This window comes from Brachyhypopomus gauderio, chromosome 14, assembly GCF_052324685.1.
Source record: "Brachyhypopomus gauderio isolate BG-103 chromosome 14, BGAUD_0.2, whole genome shotgun sequence".
Lineage (NCBI taxonomy): Eukaryota > Metazoa > Chordata > Actinopteri > Gymnotiformes > Hypopomidae > Brachyhypopomus > Brachyhypopomus gauderio.
In genome coordinates, this window is record NC_135224.1 from 6074465 (window position 1) to 6093051 (window position 18587).

Sequence of the window (18587 nt, forward strand, 5' to 3'; positions counted from 1 at the left end):
AAGTGAGCTTCAGAGTTCCCAGATCATGTGAGGAAGTGAAACAGCACAGTGAACAGATATGCAACTGCTGTGGTGTTCTGTGACATTATTTAGAGTCTGAGGTTAGGGCTCCAGGAAATGCAAAACATAAATAGTAAGAGCAATATATTCCACTGAGGTCCACAGCTCTCTGGAACTGCTGGGTGACTGAGCACATAAACTGACTTTGTGTTTATTCATATAGCACCTTTAACAACAGACAACACATCGCTGATTTAAAGTAGCCAGCACTAGATGCCTAGTGTGTAAGCTGATATGAGTCAGTATAAGTGACTACACCAATGTAAACCTGTAGAAGATCCTTCAGAGTTCTGAGCAGACTGGTCCATAGCACAGATGGAGACATCTCACACAACACAGGGAATTATTCAGGCTGCAGCATTTTATATGAATGCCTTGTTCTTCACTATGAAAGGCTCAACTACTAGGCAATATATGTATATGATATATATGATGTATGTACTATATGGAACTATATGGTCTATACAGTGGGGAAAATAAGTATTTAGTCAGTCACCAATTGTGCAAGTTCTCCCACTTAATAAGATGAGAGAGGCCGGTAATTGACATCATAGGTAGACCTCAACTATGAGAGACAAAATGTGAAAAAAAAATTGAGAAAATAATTTTGTCTGACTTTTAAAGAATTTATTTGCAAATAATAGTGGAAAGTAAGTATTTGGTCAATAACAAAAGTTCATCTCAATACTTTGTTGTATATCCTCTGTTGGCAATGACAGTGGTCAAACGTTTTCTGTAAGTCTTCACAAGGTTGGCACACACTGTTGCTGGTATGTTGGCCCATTCCTCCATGCAGATCTCCTCACGTTTCATCTTCATTGCCCTTGCTGATGGAAGGAGGTTTGCCCCCAAAATCTCACAATATATGGCCCCATTCATTCTTTCATGTACACGGACCAGTCGTCCTGGTCCCTTTGCAGAGAAACAGCCCCAAAGCATGATGTTGCCACTCCCATGCTTGACAGTTGGTATGGTGTTCTTTGGATGCAACTCAGCATTCACTGTCCTCCAAACACGACGAGTTGTGTTTTTACCAAATAGTTCTACTTTGGTTTCATCTGACCATATGACATTCTCCCAATACTCTTCTGGAACATCCAAATGCTCTCTAGCAAACTTCAGATGTGCCTGGCTTAAGCAGGGGGACACGTCTGGCACTGCAAGATCTGAGTCCCTGGTGTCGTAGTGTGTTGCTGATGGTAGCCTTTGTAACGTTGGTCCCAGCTTTCTGCAGGTCATTCACTAGATCCCCCCTTGTGGTTCTGGGATTTTTCCTCACCGTTCTTGTGATCATTTTGACCCCACGGGCTGAGATCTTGCGTGGAGCCCCAGATCGAGGGAGATTAGTTGTGGTCTTGTAGGTCTTCCATTTTCTGATTATTGCTCCCACAGTAGATTTCTTCACACCAAGCTGCTTGCCTATTGCAGATTCAGTCTTCCCAGCCTACAATTCCGTTTCTGGTGTCCTCCGACAGCTCTTTCGTCTTCACCATAGTGGAGTTTGGAGTGTGACTGTTTGAGGTTGTGGGCAGGTGTCTTTTATACTGTTAACGACTTCAAATAGGTGCCATTAATACAGGTAATGAGTGGGGGTAAGAGGAGCCTCTTAAAAAAGAAGTTACAGGTCTGTGACAGCCAGAAATCTTGCTTGTTTGTAGGTGACCAAATACTTATTTTCCACCATTATTTGCAAATAAATTCTTTAAAAGTCAGACAAAATGATTTTCTCAAATTTTTTTCACATTTTGTCTCTCATAGTTGAGGTCTACCTATGATGTCAATTACAGGCCCCTCTCATCTTTTTAAGTGGGAGAACTTGCACAATTGGTGACTGACTAAATACTTATTTTCCCCACTGTATGTACTATATGGTCACTCTGGATACGGCAATCTGAAAAATGCTGAAAATGAAGACAAGGTCGGTTTGGAAGGGGTTCACGTTAAAATATGAATTCAGCAATAAACGCAATGCAACTTTTGTTCTGAGAAAATAAAAGACGTTTCATTTTCTGGCCTGTTTTTGTTCCTCTGTAGTTGTGAAAGAAACAAGAGAGAAATAATAAAAAAAGAAAGAACAAAAAACAAACGGAAACAAATGAAAACGAAGGGAAACAGATTTGCATGTGTGTTTGCACATTGCATCTCTCACAAGATCTTATACAGAAGTTTAGAATTACTGACTAAGAAGTGTTGCTGTCAAAGCGGTATGTGAGAAAGAGCGAGTTCACTCTGTGTCTTGCCACACTACAGTCTCTACACAGTCCATCTTTCTAAAGCAGGTAAAGAGGTCAGAAATATAGACCATCAATGGAGGACATCTACTCCAACAAGAACATTAGGAAGCATACAAGAAGAGCAGCTGGAGACACTGAACTCTCTAATGGTGAGACATGTTGGTTTAATATGGGCTGGCAGGGCAGAGAGGATAAGTTGTGTAGTACTGAAGTAGTAGTACTGGTTGTGTAGTACTGAAGTAGTAGTACTGGTTGTGTAGTTGTTGTAGATTACTGAGTTTTGTTACTGATTTGTATTTCTAAGGTGCTTGTAGTCTGTAGTTTGTATTGTTTGGCGTTGTTGGTTTACGGTGAAATCAAGACTGAATTAGTGATATGAGTGTGTGGGTGAGTCGACATCAAGAAATGGAACAATCAGCAAGAAGCAGGACGAAGTTAAACGAACACGCCGGCAGAAACAGCCGGTGATAGAGAGTGAGCTTCACTCAGAACGCCTTAGGCACTGCAGTGGACAGCAGTGTTCAGCCCTGGAGGAGAGTGTGTGGGCTTTAGATAAAAAAAACACAGCGCAGGTGCTCGTGAAGGGTTTACGAGTAGTATGTGTGTGTGTGTGTGTGTGTTGTGTTGTAGTGGCCTCTGTCTGGGTGCCTGTTGCATCTTGATAGTGAAATTTGTTGATTATTAATTAGGGAAGCATAGGACAATATTACTGAAATTTTCTTTTTGTATAGTGCTGTTGACAAATTACAAATGAAACAAACTAATAGAGCATCTAGTGGAAGACGCTGTTGATGAAATGTCAACAGATTTGGGGAGGTGTTTTAGACTCGGCACAAAGTAAGAAATTGAGATGAAGCATCACACACGACGGACATTGTTCAAAATTGTCAGTACATTTCCAACAGTCAATTTTGTTTCACCGCTACAATGCATTTTGGAGACATATCAGAAATACATTTTAAAATTCTCTGTCTCTCTCTCTCTCTGTATTGCTTTCATGTACATATTACAAGCGAATTCTGAATCTCATGGTGTCATATATTCTGAAGTCTGCATTGTCGACTCAAATCAAAACAGAGGTGAGTTCAATGACCATCTACAGGTCTTTATAATAATCTTTAGTTTCATGGTGCCAAGGTTTAAGGATCCTCTTGAGTGCTACTGGAAAAGTGCATATCTAATGTGCTGAAAGATTCAAGAATTAATCCAGGAATTAAATCCAAGCCAATCTGATGTTTCTCAGCTGCAGCAGCAAACGAGGAGGCCATCTACTCCAACGTGGCCATTTCTAATCCTGGTGAGTGTGTGTTCTCTAATCCAGGTGAGTGTGTATGATTGTTTCAATAGTTTATTGTTTCGCATCAGCTTAGATTAGCTTTATCTAGGACTTCATATAGGTTTCTGGTGTACATGTATACTCACACACTCATTGACCACCACATTAGAAACACCTGCCTTGCACCTGCGTACCACTCCCACTATATCAGGTCCTATCCGGTATCCTGTTGGTTTATACATGCACAGGGACAGAAGGTAGACCCATCAATCATCATGTGTGGTTTAATGCCCACCCTATACTCTGGGGGTTGGGAGCGTTATTATATCACCAGTTATACATGTACCAGCACAGTAATCACAAATATATGTTTGTGCTTTGCTATGAATGATTCATATAATTACACCAAACTATACTGATAACAGAAGTCATGTGGGCACAGACTGGCTGTTGATGACAAAGAGGTTGAACATCACAAACTGAACCCTGTAGCCAATGGACTCTTCACATGTTTACCTACACACTTTGTTTACCTACAACAAAAATGGCCGTGATGCTTACTGACTGAGTATCGTGTATATCATATGGCTATATCTGTGTGTTCTCATTTAAACAGGTTTATTGAGAAAGGGATCATACCTTGTGAATATCCCCAGTGTGGACAGTATGGAAGATTATCTAATCTTATCTGATCTGATCCTACCTGTCTTTGCTTTCACACATGCAAATTCATTTAACCACTTGTGCAAAGGTCATTGCACAAATAAAGGGAAAAATTAAATTATATAACATATATATTAGTGTAAATACCCCAAAGCATCAAAATAATGAACACAGTTCTCACGATATGGTGTGTCAACATTAGCCAAAGAGAACGTGGGGGAGAGTGAAGTTCTCACAGACTGGGGGACACGCCTAGAGACTGAAATATTTCACACTGTGGGTTACAGCACAGTGCACGCTAATAGTTTTTGCTGCAGTTTGCAGTGACTTCACACATGCACAATATGTTGATGGCATCATGTTGCCTGAATACAAATGTACACAAGCTTTATGAATTTTTTATTACAATTCTGATCCTGCTATTTCGTAATGGAATAGCAGGTTCATGGTGTTGTGTGGCATCTGAATTCAATTTAAAAGTTTGATTTTGAGAGTATGATTTTAACTGGACTGATTGATTAGTGTGAATCTTGCAGTTTCTGTTTATACTGTTGATGGTTCTCACTGCCTTTTATTTTAAAATAATTCGTCATGAATCATTTCTGTTGTCAAGGTGATCTGAGTGCATCTCACCTCCCTGGACCAAATGACTCTGATGACGCTTCACCAGAGACAAGGTCAAAGGTCATCAGTAGTGCTCAGGTTAATGGGAGACTGCTGATTTCTCTGTGTGTGTTCTTCTTTGCTACAGCTGTCATCACTGCAGTACTCTGTGAGTCTCAAATCAAAAACGCTTATAAATTGAATTTTATACAAGTTTATACATTAATAAAAATGTTTGCCCTGTCAGTGCCTTCACTATAAGTCACAGCAGGCTTTGTTGTTTCTGTCAGTGATGTTAGTTTTTGTTTGTTCATTTATTTACTTGTTTATTTACTTAGTTGCTTATGGTCGTGTTTAGGGTTAACAGGCCCACTACAAACTGATGTTGCTTTAGCTGTTCCCTCTTATTTGATTTGAAATGGTCTCTTGGTCTGTTCTCTCTTTACCAGATGGTTTTGGAAAGGTGTCCTATAAAGAATCTGAGAACCAGGTCAAAGGTCAGTTTTACCTCACGCTCCTTGCACTGTTTCAAAGTGTCTGTAGTGATTGGTTTAATCGTGAAGTGAAGGTTAAATGTAAAATGTTCAGGCTTTGAGCAGCTGCAGTTTGAACTTCAAGGTGAGACACACCATAAACTTTTCAGGTTCGACCTCAACTCAAAAACAGTACCAGCTACATAACAGCTTCACTATTAAAGGTTTAATGAAGTCCTTATAGTAGGTGCAACCAGCAGTGTGTAACGCCTTGAGCGTGGAGTGAGAAGGAGGCAGACACACGTGCGGAGTAGAGCGAGATTGGAGTTGGGGTTAGAGTTGAGATTAACAGCATGTGTGGAGTAGAACGAGATTAGAGTTGGGGTTAGAGTTGAGATTAACAGCATGTGTGGAGTAGAGCGAGATTGGAGTTAGGGTTAGAGTTGAGATTAACAGCATGTGTGGAGTAGAGCGAGATTAGAGTTAGGGTTAGAGTTGAGGTTAACAGCATGTGTGGAGTAGAGCGAGATTAGAGTTGGGGTTAGAGTTGAGGTTGACAGCATGTGTGGAGTAGAGCGAGATTAGAGTTAGGGTTAGAGTTGAGATTAACAGCATGTGTGGAGTAGAGCGAGATTAGAGTTGGGGTTAGAGTTGAGGTTAACAGCATGTGTGGAGTAGAGCGAGATTAGAGTTGGGGTTAGAGTTGACGTTAACAGCATGTGTGGAGTAGAGCGAGATTAGAGTTGGGGTTAGAGTTGACGTTAACAGCATGTGTGGAGTAGAGCGAGATTAGAGTTGGGGTTAGAGTTGACGTTAACAGCATGTGTGGAGTAGAGCAAGATTAGAGTTGGGGTTAGAGTTGAGGTTAACAGCATGTGTGGAGTAGAGCGAGATTAGAGTTGGGGTTAGAGTTGAGGTTAACAGCATGTGTGGAGTAGTGCGAAGTGCAAATCTGAGAGAACAGTCCAGGGTCATAACAGATGGGCAATCAGACACAGAACAATAACCAATACATAAAGACATGGTAGACTAAGGTAACCTCAAACAACACTATAGAAACCAGACAGATACTACGTACATGACAAGACAAAACAAGGATTAAACATAACACCAGAATATATGTACAAACCAGACTGCAGAAACACCACAAACACCAGCAACAGGGAAGACGACAACAGGGTTTAAATATACAACTAGATGAGGACCTTAACAAGACACAGCTGGAGATGCAGTACTATGTAATGAGGGGGAAACAATGAAATGACGAACACCCCAGTCTCGCCTCTCATTGGTCCCTCTGTCGAATGTGTCCACAATTAACATTATAAAATTTGTTTTAATTTTTCTCTTTTGCACAATACAATTGTTATCATTAATTCTTAAGAAATGTTTTACATTCATTTGTTTACCTTGTTAATCCCATTTCCCAAAAGAACACATTTGTTCATCTGCGTGAGTAGCGTTATTACATACGATGATGCATTTGGTTCATTGCTACTTAGCAGCACCTCTCAACATCCGTCACATTCGGATTCACAAAGTTATATATTAATCATGACATCATCGCTACTAACCTAACTTCTTGTAACATCCCACAAGTTTGTATTTCCTAATTGCAATTCATCTTGCACGTTGTTGTGACAGGCAGGGTGAGCAAAATAAAATGGAAGCGATCACGCCAAGTCTCAGGGAAAAAGGATGGTTTAATAGAAAAAGTGCACAAACCAAAACCCGTGACTTGATCCAAATGAAGGATATAATAACCAGCGGTCAATTGGTACAAAGACAAAACATATATAGACAAACAAACGATCCTCAGGTGAGACGGATCGCGGGCTCCGCCCACCTGAGGGACGAACACCATAACAACAACAACAACAACAACTGCCGCTGTGGACGGAGGCGACCGGTAGGGGGCCGCCTCACCGTGACAGTTGTAATAAACAACCACATCAGATAATGGCGTACAAGTACCTCATGGCGCTATGCTAAGCAAATACTCTGCGCACATCAGCAGAAACCATTAATTTCCCTTAACAGCAAAAACAGCAAACATCCTGAGTCAGTGAGAGAAGTTCAACAGCTTAACATAGATGTTCTTTGACATTCAGACCTGAGGGAAAAGAATGAAAACCTGGTTAAAGAAATGGAGGATCTTTCTGCTCGTGAGACCAGTTGGGTCAGTCAGCTCTCAGGTGAGATTATATTCATACAGCAATGGTTCATCACTTTATTGCTCAAAGTTTAGCTGGAGTAGAACAGGCCTGATAGTTTTCAGGCGCCACGCCGGAATTCCGGCGTACCGACGTGTCTTCGAGAAAAAAAGGTTCGCTAGTGCATGAGTTAAAGTTCTCCGTCACCACGACGAATTTCCGTCATTTGAATTTTTTGGGGGAAAATCCGTCAAATCATAATAATAAACCACACGCGCGCGTTATCTGTTTTGAGGCCGAAATATGATCCTGTCACTGGCGCTCATCAGCGCTGGATGGATGACGGCGACTTGCGGCTGATTTTCGGACATTACGTAGAGAAGTTACCTCCCTCCAGCCTTAAGTCCAGTTTGTTTTGGTCATTAATGCTCCGATTCAATCGACATAAACATCATACAGGCGGTCCCAGGGTTACGAGTTTCCCGAGTTACGATTTTTCTCCCATTTACTGTATAAATCCTTGTTTGGACCTAAGTGGTTCTGCTTCGTAAACGGAACTTGGTGTTTGGTGTGCGCGGCGGAAGAATACACGGTTACGCGGCTCGGGACCGTGGAGGACGGCGTCAGGATAGGCCTTTAGGTATTTTATCTTTATTCTGATGAAGTTTAATTTTTATCAGAAATATAAGAAAGTGGTTTTTTTGAGCTGATACAGGTGGTCAGATGATCTGGTTCATCATGGCCGTCTGTAACTTACGGCGTAAGGTGTAATACATGAACAAAAGCACAAAATGTATGTCCGAATAAACCAACAAAAAATATTTATTAAATATTTTATATATTAAAACTAACTATAATCATAATATTTGTAATTCTTTTAAACTTTATTTGCATAATTTCTTTGAGTTGTCTGGTATCCTATAATTTACTAATAGTAATGAATAAATAATTGATCATGCCTGTTTTTTAACATATTGTGTCTAATTGTGTTAACAGAATCTTTAGGTTACAGCATTTTCTCAGAATATTAATAGAAATTTTTTTATATTCCACCATAATGATTACCTGACTTATAATATATATATTATAATGTAGTATTCCATATATATATATATATATATATATATATATATATATATATATATATATATATATATATATACACACACACACACACACCAAACCCCCCCCCCCCCCTCGCTCAGAAAAAGTTCAGGCTCAGGAATTTTTCCCACTATCACCCCTGGTAGAAGAATTAGACAGACAAGGTATGAATGCTGGATTAACATCCACTGACATTCTGTACTGAATTTTATTGGAACAGATGAATAAACTGATAGTCAAAGCCAAAAATGTCTGCTCTCTTCTACAAACACAAGGAGGTCATTCTGTGCATTCACATGCACTTGTATGTTGGTGTCGTCCTGATTTTACAGAGAAAAACAGGAGCATTAAGCAGCTGCAGACGGAAAAGAAAAACCTGACCAGAGAACTTGAAGGTGAGATTCAGTTTTGCCTCCATAATAGAAGTGTGCCAAGGTCCAGCTTTTCCTTAGTAGATTCAGTCTGGACTAGAAAACAAGATGCTGACCACATACTTCATATAACAGATCTTCACTTTGCTCAGCGTAATCCATTAAGCAGCCTACACAAGAGAATCTGTTATACTGTTAACATTCAACACAGTCAACATATTGATTTTGTGACATCATTGACATTTCCACAAATACACAGATGCTCGTAGATGGGGTTTTAATATTTGTTGTGAGACAAGAAAGGGTCAAACCAGAATAAACTCATGCTTTCCAGATGTAGGCAATACTTTACAATAAGTGGAATGAAGAGGCATATACAGTGACAGATTACAGGCTACAGGTGTATTTGGTAAACGGGGGAGGAGGAACGTTGGTGCCAAAGCACAGGATTCTGGGTGGGGAGTGCCGTAATGTTACAGTTTACAGATTGGCTGAAGGACGCGTGTCCATATATGACCTAAACAGGCAATACTGGGAACAACCAATTACAGCTCTTATATTCTTTAAATTGGATGATCACTATGAAGTAATAAGCAATCATTCAATTCAGGATATTAGATTCTAAAACAAATAACATAAGCCATAAGGCAACATAAAAGCTACACTGTAATTATAGATTTGGGAGATCAATAAATCTAATGTTATATTTGAACATTAATGGTCCTCCTTTAATTCCTTAGTCCAGGCTGAACTCCTGACCCATGTCAGATTGGTGGACTCATATTTGTAAGATCAGTCGAGTGACTCTGAGACCAGGCTCCTGGTATCCCAGCAGTTAATAAACATGTCTCTGCACCTTCACTATAACCTCCTTGGTAACCTGCGGTCCTTAGTTACCTGAGGTTGGTGATGGGTCGGAGCCTCCGACCGCAACACAGTGTATTTGGTGTTTTAGTAGTTTACACTTCTGCAATGTCTGTAGAATCAGTGGAACAGTAGAAAACCTGAGTCAGTGAGAGGTGTTCAATAACGTAACATAGATGTTCTTTAACATTCAGACCTGAGGGAAAAGACTGAAAACCTGGGAAAACAAAAGGAGGAACTTTCTGCTCGTGAGACCAGTTTAGTAAATCAGCTCACAGGTGAATTTATATTCTTATAGTAATGGTACATCAGTTTATTTCTCAAATTTTTACTGGAGTAGAAGAGTTAGACAGATAATAAATGAATGCTGGATTAATATGTGTGTTCAACATCTTCTGAGATTTCTGTATTGAATTTTACTGGGATGACACAACTGATACAGCCAAAGCAAAAAATGTCTTATCTCTTCTACAGACACAAGGTGGTCATTCTGATCACCACTTTCTAATTTTACATTGGAATGTCTTGCTAAATATCAAAACTCTTTTGTACAGAACCAGTACTGAATTCCAGTGGAGAAAATATCTGACTTTCATTTCATTGTTGTCACGGTACTGAGGCCCCCTGCTGGCCGAACCCATCAACAGCGGCAGTATTTCATGTTGTGCAGTTGTTGGGACGTTGTTTTCGTCCCTCAGGTGGGCGGGGCCCATTAGGAAACCCGACACCCGAGGGCCATTGTCTGTCCATATATGTCTTGTCATTGTACCGGTTGACAGCTGGTTATTGTATCCTTCATTTGGATTTGTCACAGGCTTTATGTTGGTGCATGTTATTTATTAAATCCTCCTTTTTCCCTGAGACTCGTGTCATCGCTTCCTTTTTGTTTGCACTCTCTTGCCCATTACAATTGTTTGTGTTCATTAACTTAACATTAGCTGTCATTATCTTGTCATTCACATACACTAACATGCTGGTGTCATCCTGATCTTTTCCAGAGAGAAGCAGGAACATCGAAAAGCTGCAGGTGGAAAGGGTAAACCTGACCAAGGAACTTCAAGGTGAGATCCAGCTCTACCTTCATAACAGAAGTGTGTTCGGTCCAACATAAAAGCTACACTGTTTGGGAGATCAAGTCAAGTCAAATGTATTTATATTGCACTATTCACAACACATGTTGTCACAAAGCAGCTTTACAATCGTATGGGTCCAGATCCCTAATGAGCAAGCCAAAGGTGACAGTGGCAAGGAAAAACTCCCTATGAAGATGAAGATTAGGAAGAAACCTCGGGAGGACCAAGACCCAAAAGGGAACCCATCCTCCATTGGGCGGTCCGCTAGCAGAAGTCTGTATTTGTGGTCCAAAAGTAGTTCTATAGTTATAGTTGTGGTTCTAGTTCCCAGGTCAAGTAGTCACAGTCCCTTCAGTGCAGTTGGTGATCCTCAGGTAAGAGCTAGCATCAGCACGTCCTCTTGTGGCAATGGCACATCCAACCCTGGCATCAGTACATCCACTGGCAAGCCAGACCATCTCCTAGGTGAGAGCCCCACACCTTCACAAGGGCAATATTAACTGAAGGCTTGATTAAATAGGTGGTTCTTAAGTCTAGATTTAAAGATTGGAACTGTGTCAGAATCTCTGATCGGAGCTGGAAGGCTATTCCATAACTGAGGGGCTTTAAAGGAGAAAGCTCTGCCTCCGGCTGTAGTCCTACAATAAATCTAATGTTATATTTGAACATTAATGGTCCTCCTTTAATTCCTTAGTCCAGGCTGAACTCCTGACCCATGACAGATTGGTGGACTGATATTTGTAATATCAGTCGAGTGTCTCTGAGACCAGGCTCCTGGTATCCCAGCAATTAATGAGATAGAGAGGTAGTGACTTCCACAAAGATACCTGTTTTCAGACATTTTAGGGGAGCGGATCAGTCAGAGCGTGTTAAGTGAGGTGAATCAGTACACAAGTGTGGTAGAGAGTCATCTTTATTATGTCTATGATATTATGATCATCATTGTAAGAGCAGTCCAGTGTCATTATAACAGAACAGGATCATGTGAGACTGAAACCAGAAAACATCACAAGAAAGACATGAATATAAGTAAAGCCAGATGGAGGAATTGGGCCTGTTCCCATTTGTCCAGATATTCACATTTTGCTTTTTCACAGCAAAATAAATAATGTGACTGAGGCCAACGTCTCTACTTTTCTACAGCTGCATTGATTGAATCTTCAAATGTATCATCAAACCTAAACTCTCTTAAGAAATTAAAAGTAAATACAAATCTGATCAGGGACTCTTTTTTGAATAATACTTTATTGTATATCTTCTTCCATGTGGCATTGTCACAGTCCACACAGACATGGTGAGAGTGCTGAATCAGGCAGGGTGCATTTGGTGTTTTAGTAGTTTAGGATTCAGTAGAGTCAGTGGAACAGTAGAAATCTTGAGTCACTGAGAGCTGTTAAACCATTTGACATACGTGTTCTTTGATATACAGACCTGAGGGAAAAGACTAAAAACCTGGGAAAAGAGAAGGAGGATCTTTCTGTTCGTGAGACCAGTTTGGTCAGTCAGCTCTCAGGTGAATTTATATTCTTATAGTAATGGTACTCACTTTATTTCTCAAAATTTTACTGGAACAGAAGAGTTAGACAGACAAGGCATGAATGCTGGATTAATCTGTGTTCAACATCCTCTGAGATTCTGTACTGAATTTTACTGGAACTAAACTGATACAGCTAAAGCCAGAAATGTTAGTGTCATCCTGATTTTGCAGAGAGAAACAGGAGCATTGAACAGCTGCTTGCAGAAAAGGAAAACCTGACCAGAGAACTTCAAGGTGAGATTCAGTTTTACCTCCATAACAGAAATGTGTTCAATGAGAGATCCTGTTTTACCTCCATAACAGAAGTGTGTTCAAGGTGAGATCCAGCTTTTCCTTAGTAGATTCAGTCTGAACTAGAAAACAAGATGCTGAAAACATACTTCATATACCAGATCTTCACTTTGAATTTGCTCAGCTCAATCCATTAAGCAGCCTACACAAATCTATTATACTGTAACATTCATTGACACAGTCAACACTTTGACTTTGTGACAACATTGACATATCCATAAAAACACAGATGCTCATAGATGGAGAAAAGAGAGTTTTAATGATATTTGTTGAGACAGAAAAGGATCACACCAGAATAAGCTTGGCATGCTTTCCAGATGTAGACAATACTTTACAACTAGTGGAAGGAAGACACATATATAGTGACAGGTGACAGGCTACAGGTGTGTATAGTAATCAGGGGAGGAGGAACATTGGTGCCAGAGCACAGGATTCTGGGTGTTGGGAGTCCCTCAGGTTGTGTTATATGACAGACTTCCACTGATTAATCTGACCCTAGATTTATTAATCTGACTCTGAACAATTTCAAACCACATGATTCCTTTTTTCATTTTTTTAATTTCATTATTCTTCATTTTCATAGTTCTTTTGATAATCACAATACTGCATAGGAGGATGTGTTTAACTGTATTTAGGCATTTATTGGTGTATTTAATTATTGTCTGTTTGATCACGCTAGACTGGCCTATATATTCTCTGCATTGTGTCCATTTTAAAGCATTACACAGAACATTGATAATGTGACTTAATGCATGTATAAAAACCCCAAAGTTATTTCAAATCAATAAAGAGCTCATTACACATCAGTGTAAGGTTGAAAGAGATCCAGGACACAGAGGGATGAAAGTGTAGAGTGATCTCTTTACTTTCACACACAACAGGTGATGTAGTACTGCTGCTCAAGGTGATGTTCCCATTGTTCTATGTTCTGGTGTAGGCCTGGACCTGGTTGGTTTCTGTATCTATGTTGGCTTGTATCTGGTTTAGTCTGATTATATGTCTAGTCTGTGTAGTTGGTCTATGTGTATCCCGTCTGTAGACTCTCTGCAACACCTGCCACCTTACACTGCGTCATGTCTCACCTTCCTCATGCCCTCCATGCTGGTCCTGCTAGGCTTCCTGAGGCTAACAGTACTGTGTCTCACCTCTCTAAATAAAACACTTCTCTTAGCTCCCCCTTAGCTTGTCCTCCTCTTAGCTCCCCCTGTTACAAGAAGAGAGTGAGCATGTGCAGCAAATAACTGCACAATAAGTCTGAAAGCAGGGCTGGGTGTGATTGGGACAATCAGGATATCATATTGTGTATGTGGAGCAGATTGTATATCGTATCTGATCTCATTAGTGTCTCATCTGTCATTCTGCAGCTCTGAAGGACAAACCAGTGAACTGTGCTGTGGGTTGGAAGCTCTTCAGTAGGAGGTGTTACTACTTCTCTAAAGATCAGAAGACCTGGACTGAGAGTCGTGATGCGTGTATTGCTGAGGGAGGAGATTTGGTGATTATCAACAACAAAGAGGAGAAGGTATGATAATATATGAATGTAATGTATAATGCTGATTCATTGATTGGAATTTACCTCATGAATGTTAAAAATTTAGCATTTAGCACTATTTAGGAAATGATTAATGTTGATGTGTTTGCCTTTATCAGTGTTTGCAAGAACAAAATTTATTAGAGCTTTATATTATGTGTTCTCCAATTAGAAGGAACTACACATACATCATGATGCATCAACCACTGAATCTAAAGTGTAAATCAGGCCAGACCATAATACCACATAGCCAGTAAGAACCAGGTGGTACAGGAAATAGACAGAAATGAGTAAAAAACATCAAAGTGCACCAATGTGCTCCCTCCCCAACACCATCAGCAACCAGTTCTCCAAGTTTGATGTTAGAGTTTTATAATAGACTTTTCTTTTATGTGTACTCTAATTAGAAGGAACTACACATACACCAAGGTGCATAAACCATTAAAGCTAAAGGGTAAATCAGGACATGCCATAATACCATATAGTAAAAACATCAGAAATTAGTCAAAAATATCAAATTACACCAATGTGCTCCCTCCCTAACACAACTGTCATCATCACCACCATCATCATCATCAACCAGCTCTCCAAGTTTGGTTAGATCAGGAAAGTTAACAGAATAGGGTGTGATGTTTTTATAGGAGACATCAGTGGAAGTTCTAAACCATTTGAAGTTGTCCAGGTCCAGTTGGCCAGATTGTGGTCAGTGACTGTTAAATCAGTCCAGTTCAAAGTGTAAGACCATAACAGGTCCAAATCAAAAGAGCAATAACTAGGAAATGGTACACAGAGATAGTCATGGTAAATAAAAAAACAGAGTTAGATACACATCTAAGGCAGTAAAGAGAAATATGCTGATTCAGTAAACACCAATATCTACATATCTACTCATATCTACATCCTGCTTAACCACTTCATCACATTGAGGATAATCCAGGTCACACCAACCAGTTAAGGAAAGTTCAATTAATCTACTGTCTTGAGTAGCTGAATGTCTCTCAGTCCTGGATAATCAGCACATTTTGACTAAAGCGTTTAATCAATCAACCACCTCAATGATGGTTGAGTGTCTTATAGTCATTAATCACAAAAAATCTTTAATTATAGGATTTCTTACAACAATCAAAGCCTGTTCCTGGTAAAATGGACTACTGGATCGGTCTGACTGATGCTGTAAAGGAGAATGACTGGCGCTGGTTAGATGGAACAAAGCGCAATATAAAATTAATGTAGGTCCTTTTCACATTTCACATTCCACTGAAAAGCAGCCTTAATTTCAAGGTCCCACAAAGCAATGTCATGATAGGTCTCTACACATCTAGTTAACATGCTTTTAAAGCAGGTTACATTTAAATTTATTTATTTTAAATTAAATGTCTGTGTCTGATTTTTTAAAAGAATTATTCCTTTTTAATCCAGATCCTGGGCTGGTACAGAGCCTGACAACTGGAATGATACTAATAAATACCCTGATGGAGAGGACTGTGCTGTAATGGAGCTTGAATCCAACGGATGTGTGTTACGAGATGCCTTCTGTGATGAAGCTTCCAAAAAACACAGCTATATCTGTGAGGCAAAAGCAGGAAAGTAAATTATGAGAGAAGTTGTAAACATGGAAGTAATGAGGAGTGGCAAGAACTGAAAAAAAAATCAAACTGCTGTTTTTGTTATGGACCAAAATCAACACCTTGTAAAATCCATTCCAGGAAGATCTGAGGATATTATACCCATTATTAATATGACTTAAAATGTGTATATATTACTCTATTTAGATTTATACTGTATTTATAGTGGTTGTAAAACTGTGTAATCAAAGTATTTTTATAGTATGTCTGTCTATCTGTCATGTCCTTACTATCTACCTGTGAGTTGCAGTAGTTGTGACATTCACTCATTAATAACTTCATATAAAGCAGTAAAGGGGCTTTTATTTTAGGTTTTTCTTCTGTCTTTGTCCCGTCACGTATGGCTCCTCCCTCCGCCTCTGTATTGTATCGTTCATCCTAGCCCCACCTTGTTTCTCGTTTACCATGTACCATGTTTCCCTGCCCCTTCATTATTACTCCCACCTGTGTGTTGTTTTGTCCCTGGTGTTTCAGCGTATATATTCCTTGTCGTGTCTTACCTTCTCTGTCGGTCATTGTCTGTAAGTTGATCTTTTGCCCTGCCCTCCCCTCCCATGTTTCCTAGACTTTGCTTTGTAGCTCTCAGTTTTTCCTTGTTTCTGTTTTGTAGAGTATTTTGGTGCCTGTGTTTTACTGTGTGCAGGATTAGAACTTCACCGTCCCTTTGGCATTCCACAATACCACAAGAAATGTGTAAGGGGTTGCAGAGGTAGTGATTTGTGAGATTGTACACTGCTCAAAATAAAGGGAACACTCAAATAATACATCCTAGATCTGAATGAATGAAATATTCTCATTGAATACTTTGTTCTGTAAAAAGTTGAATGTGCTGACAACAAAATCACACAAAAATCATCAATGGAAATCAAATTTATTAACCAATGGGGGCCTGGATTTGGAGACACACACAAAATTAAAGTGGAAAAACACACTACAGGCTGATCCAACTTTGATGTAATGTCCTTAAAACAAGTCAAAATGAGGCTCAGTATTGTGTGTGGCCTCCACGTGCCTGTATGACCTCCCTACAACGCCTGGGCATGCTCCTGATGAGGTGGCGGATGGTCTCCTGAGGGATCTCCTCCCAGACCTGGACTAAAGCATCCGCCAACTCCTGGACAGTCTGTGGTGCAACGTGACGTTGGTGGATGGAGCGAGACATGATGTCCCAGATGTGCTCAATCGGGTTCAGGTCTGGGGAACGGGTGGGCCAGTCCATAGCTTCAATGTCTTCATCTTGCAGGAACTGCTGACACACTCCAGCCACATGAGGTCTAGAACTGTCCTGCATTAGGAGGAACCCAGGGCCCACCGCACCAGCATATGGTCTCACAAGGGGTCTGAGGATCTCATCTCTGTACCTAATGGCAGTCAGGCTACCTCTGGTGAGCACATGGAGGGCTGTGCGGCCCTCCAAAGAAATGCCACCCCACACCATTACTGAGCCACTGCCAAACCGGTCATGCTGAAGGATGTTGCAGGCAGCAGATTGCTCTCCACGGCGTCTCCAGACTCTGTCACGTCTGTCACATGTGCTCAGTGTGAACCTGCTTTCATCTGTGAAGAGCACAAGGCTCCAGTGGCGAATTTGCCAATCCTGGTGTTCTCTGGCAAATGCCAAGCGTCCTGCACGGTGTTGGGCTGTGAGCACAAACCCCATCTGTGGACGTCGGGCCCTCATACCATCCTCATGGAGTCGGTTTCTAACCATTTGTGCAGACACATGCACATTTGTGGCCTGCTGGAGGTCATTTTGCAGGGCTCTGGCAGTGCTCCTCCTGTTCCTTCTTGCACAAAGGCGGAGGTAGCGGTCCTGCTGCTGGGTTGTTGCCCTCCTACGGCCTCCTCCACGTCTCCTGGTGTACTGGCCTGTCTCCTGGTAGCACCTCCAGCCTCTGGACACTACGCTGACAGACACAGCAAACCTTCTTGCCACTCTCATTTCTACCTGTTGTCTATTCTATTTGCACAACAGCAGGTGAAATTGATTCACAATCAGTGTTGCTTCCTAACTGAACAGGTTGGTTTCACAGACGTGTGGTTGACTTGGAGTTATATTGTGTTGTTTAAGTGTTCCCTTTATATTTTTGAGCAGTGTATATCAACAGTTAAAAAGTGCACCAGTGACATCTAAAGGACAACCCTTACAATAACAGTGCAGTCCAGATTATAGAACACTGCTAAACAATGCATGGATGTATAGGGACAAGTAATTACATTTGTGTGTTATCTACAACTGTAATAATTAAGATTTAGCCATAAGAAATGACACCTGTGTGAGACATTAATTTATTCAAGGTGATTGATCAATTACACTTCCAAAAAAATAATCCTCCACTTAAACCAACTACTCTGTCACAAACAACTGCATCAACAATCTGTATATTTTCAATAAATAATGAACATCTAGCCAGTGTGTAGATAAGAGGAGGAAAGTATCTGTGTGTAGATGTACGCAGGCTCGTGCAAGCTTACATGATATCTAACAATAAAGTTGTGCGTGGGGAAGGCGAGATGATAACAGTATCACTTGTGTTACTGTCACGGTAGGCCGGTCCCAGGGCTCGGGGATGAAGCCCACCACACGTCAGTCTGCCATGCCACACTCCCACGTTCAGTGGTCTATTAACACACACTTAATCAGTTAACCACTCGCACCTGCTTTAATTTCCCTGTTTGTTTAAAGCCCTGCAGGTCCCGCTGTTCAGTGCTGTGTGTTCCTTGAGAGA

General features: G+C 40.6%; 1 protein-coding gene across 6 annotated transcripts; it reads left to right on the plus strand.

Moving 5' to 3' along the window:
- Window positions 1-2206: 2206 nt before the first annotated feature.
- Window positions 2207-16620, plus strand: LOC143475210 (uncharacterized). Of its 6 annotated transcripts, none has more exons than XM_076972981.1 (14): window positions 2207-2443; window positions 3308-3373; window positions 3538-3615; window positions 4847-5005; window positions 5286-5333; window positions 7421-7504; window positions 8899-8961; window positions 9996-10079; window positions 10800-10862; window positions 12304-12387; window positions 12583-12645; window positions 14067-14224; window positions 15341-15462; window positions 15653-16620. In XM_076972981.1, the coding sequence occupies exons 1-14, from the start codon at window positions 2368-2370 to the stop codon at window positions 15822-15824; spliced, it is 1320 nt and encodes a 439-aa protein (XP_076829096.1). In that variant the 5' UTR covers window positions 2207-2367; the 3' UTR covers window positions 15825-16620. The 6 variants fall into 6 exon arrangements, with proteins under 6 accessions (XP_076829096.1, XP_076829097.1, XP_076829099.1 ...); XM_076972982.1 differs by having other exon boundaries at window positions 2209-2443; window positions 3538-3591; XM_076972984.1 differs by lacking the exon at window positions 9996-10079 and having other exon boundaries at window positions 2209-2443.
- Window positions 16621-18587: the final 1967 nt, after the last annotated feature.

Bases quoted from the DNA above. Each gene is read 5' to 3' on its own strand.
- LOC143475210 (XM_076972981.1), top strand. From the start codon at position 2,368: ATGGAGGACATCTACTCCAACAAGAACATTAGGAAGCATACAAGAAGA. The intron at 3,616-4,846 runs GTGAGTGTGTAT...TCTGTTGTCAAG, and splicing joins GTGTGTGTTCTCTAATCCAG to GTGATCTGAGTGCATCTCAC. The intron at 14,225-15,340 runs GTATGATAATAT...CTTTAATTATAG, and splicing joins TCAACAACAAAGAGGAGAAG to GATTTCTTACAACAATCAAA.